This window comes from Garra rufa, chromosome 25 (genome assembly GCF_049309525.1).
Source record: "Garra rufa chromosome 25, GarRuf1.0, whole genome shotgun sequence".
NCBI lineage: Eukaryota > Metazoa > Chordata > Actinopteri > Cypriniformes > Cyprinidae > Garra > Garra rufa.
In genome coordinates this window covers 11,377,529-11,392,663 of record NC_133385.1, presented here as the reverse complement: position 1 = coordinate 11,392,663, position 15,135 = coordinate 11,377,529, and the positions used below count along the sequence as shown (strand labels likewise).

The 15,135-nt window shown below is 36.2% G+C and overlaps 1 protein-coding gene across 1 annotated transcript in view; it reads right to left on the bottom strand.

Annotated features, from left to right (window-relative positions):
- Window positions 1–2,994: 2,994 nt before the first annotated feature.
- The window catches only part of LOC141301324 (uncharacterized), a 56,061-nt gene continuing 43,920 nt past the window's right edge, over window positions 2,995–15,135 (bottom strand). The window contains exons 31-46 of the mRNA XM_073831571.1: window positions 14,645–14,828; window positions 14,283–14,463; window positions 13,352–13,536; window positions 13,138–13,207; window positions 12,887–13,017; window positions 8,052–8,083; window positions 7,713–7,860; window positions 7,430–7,522; window positions 6,699–6,739; window positions 6,420–6,533; window positions 5,713–5,832; window positions 4,844–4,883; window positions 4,578–4,695; window positions 4,002–4,121; window positions 3,120–3,135; window positions 2,995–3,036 (exon numbers count right to left, since the gene is read on the bottom strand). Coding sequence (XP_073687672.1) covers window positions 2,995–3,036; window positions 3,120–3,135; window positions 4,002–4,121; window positions 4,578–4,695; window positions 4,844–4,883; window positions 5,713–5,832; window positions 6,420–6,533; window positions 6,699–6,739; window positions 7,430–7,522; window positions 7,713–7,860; window positions 8,052–8,083; window positions 12,887–13,017; window positions 13,138–13,207; window positions 13,352–13,536; window positions 14,283–14,463; window positions 14,645–14,828 — 1,635 coding nt within the window. The remainder of the gene's footprint in view (window positions 3,037–3,119; window positions 3,136–4,001; window positions 4,122–4,577; window positions 4,696–4,843; window positions 4,884–5,712; window positions 5,833–6,419; window positions 6,534–6,698; window positions 6,740–7,429; window positions 7,523–7,712; window positions 7,861–8,051; window positions 8,084–12,886; window positions 13,018–13,137; window positions 13,208–13,351; window positions 13,537–14,282; window positions 14,464–14,644; window positions 14,829–15,135) is intronic.

Here is a 15,135-nt window from a genome sequence, read left to right as displayed (position 1 = left end):
AAGAAACATTTCTTTCAAAAGCTGTTTTGTTGATCTTACTTAGATATTTAAGTACTTGTTCAAAACTCTCATCTGAACAAACAATTTTGGGATGCACAATTTTAGGCAAATGTCATAGTATTTATGTAGTGGAGAAAATCTTCTAAGTCATGCAATAAGTCTTGGTTTGAGAAGACAAAGTAAGACTATATTGGAAGAAACAATTTTGTAATCAGGCACTGTCCAATGAGCGTACAGACCATCTTTAGGTGTGTTAATCCTGGTACTTTCCACATTTATTTATTACTTTTACTTCATTTTAATTGGGGACTTCCACCTGTTAGTCTGTTTTTTCTTTAATTTACACTCTCTAGGTGACCAAAGGTCCCAGACGCATACGTATTCAAGAATTTTCAATGAGCTGTCATGATTTTAAAGGAGTAGTTCACTTTCGGAATGAAATTTTTCTGATAATTTACTTACCCCCATGTTCATGTCTGTCCTTCTTTAGTCGAAAAGAAGTTAAAGATTTTAAGAAAAACATTCCAGGATTTCCTCCACATAGTGGACTTCAATGTTGGCCAATGGGTTGAAGGTCCAAATTGCAGTTTCAGTGCAGCTTCAAAGAGCTCTACTTAATCCTAGCTGAGGAATAAGGGTCTTATCTGGCGAAACGATCTGTCAACTTCAAATAAAAATTAAAATGTATGTACATTTGAACCACAAATGCTCATCTTGCACTAGCTCGACCTCATGCATTACGTAAACACACATGCGTGTATCACGCTGGGTTTTGTTTCGTGTTTAGGTTGGATGTTTCAGTCATGTGTCTTGGTTCTCATAGTTTGGTTTGTGTCATGTGATCTGTATTGTTTGGTATTTATAGCCCTCATGTTGCCATTGTCTCTTGTCAAGTATTGTCCCTGTGAGCTCTGTTGGTGAGTTCTTGTTTTTGTTTAAGTCAAGTCTGTTCATGTCAAGTCAAGTCAGTTTTAAGTCTTTGTTTATTGTTTGATCACTTTTTAATAAACTGCACATGGGTTCTTAAACTCGCCTCCAGTGGACTGAACGAGTGACGTAGTAGGCGTAAGTACCAACCCAGCGTTTACAAAGCGAATATGCAAAGAAAGTCAAAAGGCCTTTACAGAATAAGGGAAAACGATCAATGCCGGCGAACGATTTTGAATTTGGAAGAGAAAATAAGATTAATAATAAGAGTTTTTTTGCCCTGCCCTATCTTTTTGAACCACAATGCACAGATGAAGAACTAACCACGCGTGACCTTTCCAACGTGATTACGCAATGTGTGAAGATGCGCATGTGCATCGCAGAGCAAATGCAAGTTGAGCTAGTAGTCCTTATTTAATTTTTTTAGAAAATGGCCGATTATTCGGTAGATTTAATAAGACCCTTATTCCTTGGCTGGGATTGTGTAGAGCCCTTTGAAGCTGCACTGAAACTGCAACTTGGACCTTCAACCCATTGGCCACCATTAAAGATCACTATATGGAGTAAATTTAATTTAATATCTTCGCAACTGAAGAAAAACATGAACATCTTGGATGACATGGGGTTGAGTAAATTATCAGGAAATTTTCATTCTGGCAGTAAACTACTTCTTTAAGGAGCTTTGCATGCCAAATACACCTTATTCTTTCCTTCTATTCCATCTCCTGTGCTTCCCTTTTTATTTTTTAATGCATGATCGGAGTCAAGCTGGCCACCTGGCTCTCATATATGGCTAAATAGCTTACACAAACATGCATAACAACTTTTTCAAATGTTTTATATAAGGTAAATAATAAATGTTTTATAATTGCTAAATAATAATTATCTGTAGTTGTCTTGACAAGAGTTTTTAGATTTAGCAGACTGCCTGTTACACATTAGATAGATAGACAGACTTAGATGTAGATTACAAGCAAAGAAAAAGTACTTAAATGATGTCTGGTATCTAAGATCTTAGATACGTCACATGGCCATTACAATTATTACATTAAGTGTTTTTTGTATTACCAAACCAATACACTGGTCTTTTGAACAGTAGGATAATATTCTTTATAATAGTACTATTTGTACTGTATTTTTTGACCAAACACAAATCAGCCTTGGTGAGCATAAGAGCTTCTTTAAAAAAAACTATATTTTTTGAAAGGTTTACAGTGCCCTCCACTGTTATTCGCACCCTTGGTAAATATGTATATTCCCATTAATATATATATATATATATATATATATTTTAGCACATCAGGGTGGCTGGGTGTATAAAATTGTCTAGGTGTGATTTTTTTGTTTTAGGATTATAAATATGAGGAACAAAAAAGGCCAAATTCACTTAATCATCCATCACAAGGAGTAAAACCAAAGAATTTAGTTCTGTGCAGAACACTTGATGAGCTTCACAAAATAGAAAGTGGCTGTAGGAAAAGAGCTAAAGCATTGAAAATCCCCATTTCCACCATCAGGGCAATAATTAACAAGTTCCAATCAACTAAAGATGTTACAAATCTGCCTGGAAGAGGATGTGTGTCTATTTCATCCTAATGCATGATAAGGAGGAGAGCTTGAGTGGCCAAAAACTCTCCAAGGATCACAGATGGAGAATTGCAGAATATTGTTGAGTCTTGGGGTCAGAAAGCCTAAAATAAAATGATCAAACAGCCCCTACATCACCACATATTGTTCCAGAGGGTTTAAAGTAAAATCCTCCTGGCTCATCCAAAAACAAACTCCAGCATATTCAGTTGCCAGACATGATTGGAACTTCAAACAGGACTGGCTTCTATAATCAGATGAAACTAAAAATGAGCTTTTTGGCAGCTAACCCTCCAGATGGATTTGGTGCATAAAAGGTTAAAAAAGTGCCCCCATGCCCACGGTTAAAAATACTGCTTTGTCTTTAATGTTGTGGGCGTATTTTTCCTGGGCATCTTGTTTAGATACATGGCTTCATGGATTCTATCAAATACCAGCAGATAAAATAAAAAAAAAACTTGACTGCATCTTTTGGAAATCTTATAATGGACTGTGGTTGCATCTTCCAGCAGAATGATGATCCTAGAAAAACATCAAAATCAACACAAAATTGTATCACTGAGCACAGAATGAAGCTTCTACCATGGTCGTCCCAGTTCGCTTACCTGAACCCTGTAGAAACTGAAGAGAAGAAGCACCAACATGTAGCTGGGAAGAGATTCTGGAGAATCTAGAGAGATTCTGTGTGAAGGAATGGTCTCTGATCTCTTGTCAGGTGTTCTCTAAACTCATTTAGACGTTGTTGGAGAAAACTCAAGAGCTGTTATCTTGGGAAAAGGATGTTGCAATAATTGGGTGCCAATAATAGTGGCCAACGCAAACTAGAGAAAAACATTTCATAATGAGATCCCTCCTCCAGGTTCTATTGTTTTATCTTAATGACAGGTTAGAATTTTGTGATTTTTTTGAATGAAAGATCAAAAGGATAAATGATGCAGATTTATTTTCACATCCACCTATGCTCATATTTACCAAGGGTGCCAATATTAGTGGAGGGCACTGTACATATTTACACACCATCAACAAACAAACTTAAAAATGTTCTCAGTGCAAGACTCAATATGAATGCATTTCTGGGTACTCAAAAAAGAAAAGAAAAAAAAAATCCAGAAGATTGTAATTGATGCTTTGTATTATGCTTTATTGATTCGAATTCATTCAATTGAAAGGAAAAGTACAACATTAATATCATGCATTACCAAACATTGTACAGAATGAAAGAAATGACCGGAATCCCCTTCGAGAGATAGATTATGCTTAGAGTTACCATAGATTAAACCTCAAAGAAAAAATTAATGGTTCGATATTTGCTCAAATAATTATAGCTATTAAAGAACTGCAGTAATCAGCTTAAATCATTCTCAGTTATATTTTTGAAAATGGTTGTTTTGTAACGTGACATTGAGTCATGTTTAAATCAGCAGTAGTCAAGTTGAAGCAGGGTCTTTTAGCCTGCACACTTTTTGCATTTGCAGCTCTCTACATACATGTAGTCACGAACAATCTCGCTTTTGTCGGCACACTTTAGCGTCACGTTTCGATGGCTGACATTCTCCTCCTGGCAACAGAAGCAGCTGTGCGTCATGGACTTTGTGTTCATTGAATACCTATGCAGGTTTCCAAGAAAACACCAGTTAGATGAGTGTAGAATAGTTGGAAATGATATTATGAGTGCATCCTGATATAGTGTACCCAGAAAGGTTTGGGTGCCTAAGGTGCACTTAAAAATATATTAAATTAATTTGGATAGATGACACAATATCAAACCAAACAGCTATTTCTAACATATGAAGCTTAGAGATTTCCCCAGGGCTAAGTTCACTTTTGTTTGGAGACTTGCTTACAGTAGCTGGTGTGAAAGGTTTAGCATTATGGTTTGAAACTATTGTTTCTTTTTGTTGTGGGAACTGTTGGATATGTTAGATAACCTATTATAGAACAGAACATAAACAAACAGTAGCATAAAAAGTAGCAAGTTTTGAATGCTTCAAATCTTCCATCCACATTTCCTAAAGTTAGTTAGTTATTAAGTTTGTGATCAATAGGTGTGCTCATATTCTCACATTGATTTGGAGTCACAACGGCCAGTGCAGGATGTAACTTCGACAGTCTCGATGGAAGTGCAACCATCAACATGCAGATGGGTGACATTCTTCTCAAGAACACAGTTCCTGGACTTACCTGACACAATAGAGGCAGGTAAGACTCTCAAGAACAACACATGCACATCTGTTAAATTATCTACATAAACAATACAGGTGGACAAAAGCATTTTAACATTTAAAAAATAAAATGTGCGTCAGGATTTTTTGTATAAAGAATATCTTACAGATCTGGCAACATCCATCTATGTCAAATCTTAATGTTCCCTGTAAAGACAAATAAGAGAAAAGAAAACATTCACACATTTATCAAAATCTCTCTCAAAACTTTTATCCAGTTTTCACGTTTGCACGTTTTCAGACTAAAAGTACACTACCAGTCAAACGTTTTTTCTGCTCACTGAGCCTGCATTTATTTGATCCAAAATACAGCAAAAGCAGTAATATTGTAAAATATTTTTACTATTTAAAAGAACTGTTCTTTCTGAATATATTTTAAAATGCAATTTAAATGCGATTTATTCCTGTGATTGAAGCTAAATTTTCAGCATCATTTCTCCAGTCTTCAGTGTCACATGATCCTTTAGAAATGATTCTAATATGCTGATTTGCTGTTTAAGAAACATTTTTTTATTTATAATATTATCAATAATTTGATTTGAAGTTGAGTCTATTTTTTCAGGATTGAAAAATAGTTTGATGAATAGAAATTCTTTAAAGAAATTATGGAAAATAATACTTTTACTTCGCAAGGATGCTTTAAACTGATGATAAGACATTGATAATCTTACAAAAGTTTTCTATTTCAGATAAATGCTGTTCTTCTGAACTTTCTATTAATCACAGAAACTTGAAAAAAATTCTACTCAGCTGTTTTCAACATAATAGTAAATGTTTTTTAGAATATTAGAATGGTTTCTGAAGGATCATGTGACTGGAGTAATGATGCTAAATATTTAGCTTTGAAATCACAAGAATAAAATACATTTTAAAATATATTTAAATGTAAATGTACATAATTAAATAGTGAAAAACTATAATATGTCAAAGTCACATATCCATACTTAAGCAGTGTGGAGTTGAAGTTAGGACTCACCGGCTCACAATCATCTGGATTCAATTCAGGGCAATTTTTAATGATCTCCATTATCACAAACGTGCCATTGGTTTTATGGCAGGTAGCAGTCGTACATCTAAACTTGTACCCCTCTTGATCCTATACAAAAAGACATACAGACTATATGAGGACTGAAGAATAGAGCAGATTTGTTGTCTAGTCAACTCAAAGATCGAAGAAAAGCATAGGAATATTTTCAAAAATACCTTGAGAAAATGTCTGGTGTTGTCTGGTGCATCATAAATACAGACACGTTGTTCACATGATCCACAGCACTCTCCAGTTTGATTTACAGATTCAAACCCCTTGAAGTGCCAAAACAAGTTCTAGTTTTAATAATTTACTTCTTTTGACCTTCAACTTGTCTTAAATCTAAGACAAGATGTGTAATGCATGTATTAGTTGCTATAGTTTCAAATGTTAAGCATTATCACATTACACATAGCTGCCTATAATACATATTACTATTATAAAATGTAGTTTTATAATATAGCAATACTCCTGTGAAAGGTGCGTAAAGAGGTATAGGACATTTGAATTAGACTAAATGAGAAGGTATAAACAACAGAATCTACTTGAGAGAGGTTATGCAGACAGTATAGCAAAATGTTCGATGTACAGCGACTTGTTTATATACGGTTGGACTTTATAATATAAAGCTTCCAAACTAAAATTGTAAATATTACCTGAGGGCATAATGCACAGACTTTAGTACCACATTTCACATTAGGCAGTTGAGTCGTTTTATTCATTTCACAGTAACATTCCTCACAAGGATCCGCAGGGATTTTATCTCCAATCTAAAGAGGAAAAACCAAGTTAGGAATGTGAACCAAGCCAACAAGCCAACCCCCATGAATTTTTTTTCAATGACCAAAATAAGTAAATAAATTAATAAATAAAAGACCAAAGCTGATAAAATGCAAACAGTGGTGTCTGCCTTAGTGTCATTTTAAAAATCTCACCTTGTACTCAGTGTCATTGTACACACAGACTGGTTTGCGCACTGGTCAGAAAAAAAAAAAAAAAGTTTTTAGAAATTTTAGAAACTGCTTACTAATTGAATTCAGTAAATCCATTTTTAAAGAGGTCATCAGATGCATTGTTTAAACTGAAACGTGTGTTATAAAAATCCGTGCTAAAAATCCACCCACTTTTTTTTTTAAATCCCCATAAATCACAACCACTTTCTCAGATCAAGCCATTCACAGACAAACTTTTGCACAGGCTCTTTGCACGTCTGTTGGCTGACACTGGTGTTTTAGCCCTGAGTGAGCTGGGGTCAAGGGGTCAAACTTAAAGGTCTGAGTCGATAAAATGATCTGAACTTCATACTAGAATGCAGCTAAAGTTTACAGACTCTTAGAGAACTGCTTGTCACTCTACAGAAGAGAGGGGTGGGGTGAGCACAGCTAATTAGCATTTAAAGGGACAGTGAACAGAGCTATTTTTGACAAGGTAAAAGGATGCTGTTTTACACTACCATTGAGAAATTCGAACCTAAGTATGTTACAGACTTTTCATTAAGACCCTAATGAACCATATCAACTTGTGGAAAATGGGCATCCGATGACTCCTTTAAACATAAAATATAAAAAAATAAAATTTGCAAGTTTGTAACAGCAATGATATGTGAACTGTCACTCATACTACTGGTCTAAATGAAGACGAAGGAAAGTATATATCTGAGACTTACCACAGGGTGGACAGCAACTATTGTTGGTCGGAGTAGCTGCTAACTCAAAGCCCACATTACATTTCTTCTGAAGACACAGGCTGGAATCACACACTAAATGGGTAGAGAACGCATTTTGCTTTATTTTCTTTTGTTGAAAAGTGGAACAAATTCTAAATGGTCAAATACAAGGTTGTCTCAAACTAGATTAGTCATTTTTGTTTTGTTTATCTTCTTTATTATGACGTGCCAAGTTTGATACACTCAATTATAATTACTAAAACTTTTTTTCATTTTCACTAACCACAGGTTGGACAGCAGTTTTCAATTGTTCTTTTGTATTCATGGCCGCAAGGTTTTATGGTAGGACACATAATAGGCTCTTTTACAATACCAAAGCTCTCATTGGAGCAGTGGTACATTGTACAGTTAAAGATCCATGTTTGTCCAGGCTAAAAAAGAAGAAGATCATTAGTGACAGTTTGTTAATGCTAGTTAGTTTTGTTTTTGAACACAAGCCTGCATGTTCCTACCATTGAGCAGGACCCCATTTACTAATCAAAGAAGTTACAAAAACCACAATCGTACATGGTACATTTCATGTTGCTTTTGATGGAAAATATCATTCAAAATAGAGCCCTACCGGTACAGGTAATCCATCAGGGCCCATGCAATCTACAAGAAGGGATTGATACAAAATCAACAAAAGTACAGCAACAGAGCATTTACATTTTAAAGTGTTGGCCCCCTTCCTGACTTTATTTTTTTTTGCATGTTTGTCACACTTTAATGTTTCAGATCATCAAACAAATTTAAATATTAATCAAAGATAACACAAGTAAACACAATGTGCAGTTTTTGCATTAAGTTTTTTATTTGTGAATTGAAAACAAAAACCATACCCACATGGCCCTGTGTGAAATAGTGTTTGCCCCCTAAACTTAATAACTAGTTGGGCAACCCTTAGCAGCAACAACTGCAAGTTTTTGCGATAACTTGCAATGAGTCGGTTACAGCGCTGTGCATGAATTTTGGCCCACTCATCTTGACAGAATTGTTGTAATTCAGCCACATTGGAGGGTTTCGAGCATGAACCGCCTTTTTAAGGTCATGCCACAGCATCTCAACAGGATTCAGGTCAGGACTTTGACTAGGCCACTCCAAAGTCTTCATTTTGTTTTTCTTCAGCCATTCAGAGGTGGATTTGCTGGTGTGTTTTGGATCATTGTCCTGCTGCAGAACCCAAGTTTGCTATAGCTTGAGGTTACGAACAGATGGACGGACATTGTCCTGCAGGATTTTTTGGTAGACAGCAGAATTCATGGTTCCATTCAGCACAGCAAGTCTTCCAGGTCCAGAAGCATCAAAACAGCCCCAGACCATCACACTACCACCACATTTTACTGTTGGTATGATGTTCTTTTTCTGAAATGCTGTGTTACTTTTACGCCAGATGTAATGGGACACACACCTTCCAAAAAGTTCCATCAAGATGTTTTCTGGCAAAACTGAGATGAGCCTTTATGTTCTTTTAGCTCAGCAGTGGTTTTCGTCTTGGAACTCTGCCATGCAGGCCATTTTTGCCAAGTCTCTTTCTTATGGTGGTGTCATGAACACTGACCTTAACTGAGGCAAGAGAGGCCTGCAGTTCTTTAGATGTTGTTGTGGGGTCTTTTGTGACCTCTTGGATGAGTCGTCGCTGCACTCTTGGCGTAATTTTGGTCAGCCGGCCACTCCTGGGAAGGTTCACCACTGTTCCATGTTTTCGTCATTTGTGGATAATGGCTCTCACTGTGGTTCGCTGGAGTCCCAAAGCTTTAGAAATGGCTTTATAACCTTTTCCAGACTGACTGATCTCAATTACTTTCTTTCTCATTTGTTCCTGAATTTCTTTGGATCTCAACATGATGTGTAGCTTTTGAGGATCTTTTGGTTTACTTCATTTTGTCAGACAGGTCCTATTTAAGTGATTTCTTGATAGCGAAAAGGTGTGGTAGTTATCAGACCTGGATGTGGCTAGAGAAATTGAACTCAGGGCCTGTCCACACGGAGACGCGTTTCGCTGTATACGTATAAATTTTTTATCGTATTGGCGTTTCGTCCACATGGATCTGGCGTTTTAGGAGACTGAATCCGCTATTTTTTGAAACCGGGTCCCAAAGTGGATAAATCTGAAAACGACACCCTCGCGGTTTCGTGTGTACAGCCAATACGTATATTTTGTGAAACGATGATGTCATCACATCACGTGTCGGCTGCGTCACACGTAACAGCAACAACAATAATGGCAGACTACATGATTGTGTTTGTGTTGCTACTAAGCCTACTAGGGGTGGGTGAAAAAATCGATGCATCGATGCATCGCGATTCTCTCTTCAGCGATTCTGAATCGATTCCTAATATTTCAGAATCGATTCTGAGCTTGTTTTTTTTTTTCTGCATATGGCACGTGCGCGCTAGAGACGCGGCTGGCTACAGCGCACAGAATTTGCACTGTGAGACACGTGCGCATAATGCTTGACAGTGTGCTTCCATCCGTCGTGTTTTACTTTAGATATGCGTTCATTTCTGCCGTCTGGAATGCAAGAAACTGTTGCACTGACAGACTCACGTGCGCTTTGTGTTTGTTCGTCCTAAAGCTCGATTGTGGATGCGGTTAAATGCACTTGAATTTTGGAATAGTTTCAAACGAAACTGTACATACAGTCAGTTATGTTTTCAGAGCAGGACAAAACATCTGATATATTGTAATAGATCTGTGCATCATTGGCGTTCCGTCCATATACAGTAAGCTGCTAATGCCCTGCATACTCAGGCTGTCAGAGAGAATGCGTTCACGTGTTAAATAATATAAACATGCTTATAAATGAATCCCTTATTTGAATCTTCTGGGCAAGCAGATTCTCCGCATCTTCCTTGACTCCTCAGAATTGATGCGCATTCTGTTTTGCTGTCATGCGCGTGATTTCATTCGCGGGGTAAGCTGTCCGAGAAGCGCTCGCCCAAGCGGAAAAACGCGCTGTTGCTGCCAGATCCTGATTGCCAAAAATGTATTGTATTTTTGTATATTATATATAATATGTATATGTATATGTATATCTCAACAATTCAAAAGTTTAAAGTCCACAGAAAAAAATAGCCTATATAAAATGTATATATATATTTTTAAAAATAATAATAAACAGGAAAAAGAGGAAATATTAAAATATGATTTCGTCTCTGATTTTATTGGTGTCTAAATAATGTAAAGATATTATTGGTATTACTGGTGGTTTTAGCACTCAGCATACCTGGTAAATAAAAGTGTCACCTCTCGCCACTGCTGTGCATTAGTTTGAATGCAGCCTGTTAAAGCTGCCTGTCTATGATCTCATCAGTAATAATAAAATGGCAGTAATGCTGAGGAAAAAAGAAAAACTATTGTCTGTAAACTTTCGGATACCTGAAGAAAACTTATTTTAAATAAGTAGGCCTAATTGTTTTAAAAAGTACCTTGCTTACATAATTAAAAAAATAAAGTTGGCCCAAATTAAATTTGATATAAAACAAATATGAAAATGTACACATGTGCAGTACTATTGAAAACTGAGAATGTGTTCATCGTAAAATTTAGTTGTTAATGAAAACAGTAATTAACTTGAATCTTGAAACCGGTGAAGATTGACACACCTACTTTTACAGAGATTCCAACTATAAACAAAAAGCATAGAAACTGCAATTTTACATGTTTTTAAAATTGTAAAGTTGTATTTGCACAGCAGAAGAATTAATTGGGGAAAAATTGTAGATCAAGAATCGTTTTGGAATCGGATCGTGACTCCCAGAATCGGAATCGGATCGGATCGTGAAGTGCCTGAAGATTCCCACCCCTAAAGCCTACTAGCTTTATTGCAGCAAAATCTATTGCTTCTATGCAACTGTTATGAGCAACAAGCGATAATGTTCGCATCTTCGTCTTCTTCCACTAAGTTCGTATACAGCGCGCAAGGTTATGCGCATGCTCAAATTCTTCTTCTCCATGTATAGCGTATCTCTATGGAATCTCTATAGAATTACAGCACCCCACACTGCTCTGGCATATATACTACACCGTGTTTAGTGGTTTCATGTTTATGGAATTTTTTTTAGAACGAGGAAAAAAAAAGATCGGGTAGGGAACGCACCGGCTTCGTGTGGACGGAGCCTCAGGGCCAGGCACGTGCGGGGGGGGGCGGGGGGGGGGGGGGCGTAGGGTGCTCGAGCACCCGCCCCTTTTGCTCAGATGCCCAAAGTGCCCTTCTGTCAGAGGGCACCTGCAGGTCCTAAAAACTCCTCAATTTAGTTGTATCAAATTTAAGGCCATAAAAAGTTGTCATGAATAAATATGCATGCTGTAGGTTTCAAAGTCAAAACGCGGCACTGATGTCTTTATATGAATGTATCTGAAGGGAACTGACTGTCCTCAGAAACGTGTCGTTGTCATTTAATAAACAGCGTTAATGCTGATTTGTATACAGCCGTTACTAGGGAAACCTTAATATTTCAGCGCTCTTAAAGCGCCCCCTTGTGACAGAGAATGACTTTTTCTTTTCCACATTTTTTCAGCTCTTTATGGTCAAATTATTGCAATTATCGACCTACGTTGTTTTGCAGCAAACACAGAGTTGTAAATGTGAAAGGAGTTAATGTGCCTTCTAAAAATCTAAGACAGTAGTAAGACAGTAAGACAGTAATATTTATGTTTTAAATATAATAAATGATAAACTCGATTTATCCCTTTTAATGGTATAAAGGCTAAAATTCCATTGAATAAGATATTTTGTTTTGTTTTGTGTGAACCTGTATCTGAATTATAAACCATGCCATTTTATGCCTTAATATTCTACCGTACATTGTCAAATCCTAATCATACTATTCATTTTACTTCTGCGGCTCTTAAAAAGGGTCACAATTTGCCTTAAATTGATGTTTAAAATATTTTAAATAGTGAAATAAAATTCCTTCCTTAATATGTTTGTTTTATTTCTATACTCTGCAGTAAAGCCTGTTGTCTACAATCTTACAATACAATACAATACAAAGTGAAAAAAATATTACTCATTCTGTTGTTTGAGTCCTGAAACGCAATTTAAACTTCAAATAATGCATAATTTGTCTTATTAATGGCATTGTTACTTGTTACATAAGTAACTGGATGCCTACAATGAGGTGATGGACCCTAGGGGCTCTGTAATGCCTTGTTTCAGATGCCCTTTTTATACTTTGAGCACCTGCCCCTTTAAAGGTCTCTGCACGTCCCTGCTCAGGGCCATGTGGGTTTGGATTTTTTCCCCCTTTATTTAAAAACTGCATGTTGTGTTTACTTGTGTTATCTTTGATTAATATTTAAATTTGTTTGACGATCTGAAACATTAAAGTGTGAAAAACATGCAAAATAAAAAATCACTTTTTCACACCACTGTATCTAACAAAGACAGTAAACAAAGTAACATTTCTTACCGCAGTTACGTGTACATTTATCTATCGTTGAACTAACTAGATATGTGTTGTCAGGACAGAAACAACCTTCCATGAATGTTTTTTGACAATTTTTGTTTTGGCAATCGTTCTGCACAAACTCATCATTGTATCTGGTATTTAAGAGATACGCAATAGAAGACTGTTACATAGCATAATATCTGGAGCATTCAATATAACATTTACTCTACACAAAGAGAATGTTATGTCATGACCAGAGATTAGACCATTACCTTGTACTGCAGGTTTTTTCTATTTTAGGCCCACATGCCTTGTACACTTTGTGACTCGGGCACTTGTATTCTGTTATGGAAACCAACAATGAATAAATTTAGTGCAAGGTGCAACTGCATTAGGTATGTTTACCATCAACATTGCCACAGTTGAGGAGTATTAAAGTGGAATAATAAAATCATATGCAATGGTGGGTTAATTCTACTGTCTTACCACATAACCCTTTAAGGTCAGCTGAATTTTTCCAGTCCACACAGACGGACTGTAGGCCACATTGTTGTGCATAGGCCTCCAGGCTGATACATGCAACAGATTTATTTTTAAGGGTGCACACATCATATTTGCATGCATCATAATAGTTTTGATATGGAACGATCTTATGGCAATTATTAAATAATCTGTGAAGAAAATGCAGAATTGTGACTTTTAAAAGCAGCAATAATTATTTTTTCAGAGCTACAAATAAAATACCTAAAGGGATAGTTTACCTACAAGTAAAAATTCTGGACCACTATCCTGCAGTTTAGCTCCCAGCCTGATCAAAATCACCTGCTTGTAATTTTTAATTAATCCTAAAGACCATCATTAGCTTGATCAAGTGTGTATGATTAGGGCTGGAGCTAAATTTCGTAGTGGTCCTTAAAAATGTATGATACAATTCACTTTAAATAGTAATTGTTTGGAAAAGAGCTTTCAGGACATTTTTAAAAATGACTTTTTGTGTTCAACAAATGACAAAAAAAAAATCAGGTTTGGAATAACAGTTTGGGTGAAATGTTCCTTTAAAACTCTGTAAAATGGTGGCTTGTAAACTTGTAAAGTATATTACAGTTTAATAATGCAATGGTACAAACAAACTACAGATTATTTCAAAAATAAATAAAAAATTGTCACTTGTTGGATACATTTTGCAAGTCCTAGTGAGCTGCCTAGATACTTACTGCCTACAAGTTAACAGTCAGGGTGTTTTTTGTTGTTGCTTTTTAATTCAAAAAGTCCAGCATAATGATCTACTTTTTGGAACAGTTTTTGGGTCAGAAGCTTGAGTGTCATGCTTGCATAGGCAGCTCGCTAAGTTGGGCAACAGAGCAGTATTGCAGTTATTATTGGGTATTGAAAGGTTAAAGTGTTAACTTTGCCTTACTTGCCCTTGATGAGTTCACAGGCCTTGTACATTTCCGGTTCACATGGAGAGCTTGGCGGTATATTAGGAGTAGGATTGCATCCTGGGGGTAGCATCCAAAATCGTGCCATGTTCTCACAAGATTTGTCAATTGTTCCATTAGGGAGTCTGCAGTCATTTGCTGCGTTATTGTCACAAACCCCTTAAAAATGTAAATTGAATTAATAAAAGACATCAAGTCACCAGACAGTTTGAATGTACAAATAAAAATTCAGGCAAAGTTTTGATATACTGATCTTTGTTAAGGCCCAACAGACATATAAAAAAAACAAATGTATTAATCATTGTCAGTTTATGCCAAGAGATCTCAGATCTGTACTCACCACATTGTCCCTCAGTATTACCATGGAAGTAAGAGAATGGGAGTTTGACAGAAACAGCTAGATTACCGACTAAAATCTCAGCTTTAATATCAGATACATTCACAAGCACTGTAATGTCAGTAGTGGTGATGATTATATCTCCCAGTTGGATTGTTGGCTTCATCTCAACATCGTTAACATAAACCTGTGGGAAACAAGACATTTTGGAGTCACAATGAAAATCATACTCTACAATACTATGTTATCTTGCAATGTGCAATGTCAAAAGTCTATTTTGACAGTTGTGGACAGCAGAGAAAAACAATGCTAAATAATGCACTAAAAGCAAATGATTATGAAATGCAGCTATTCATATTATGCACAATTAGGAAAGCAAACTAAGCAATTTTACCACATTTAAAATATAGGAGAAATGCTTTTCCAAATAAGGCTAATGATAGCATGGATGTTATGTAACCTTCATTTTTGATAAAGGTTGGTCATTCATGAGC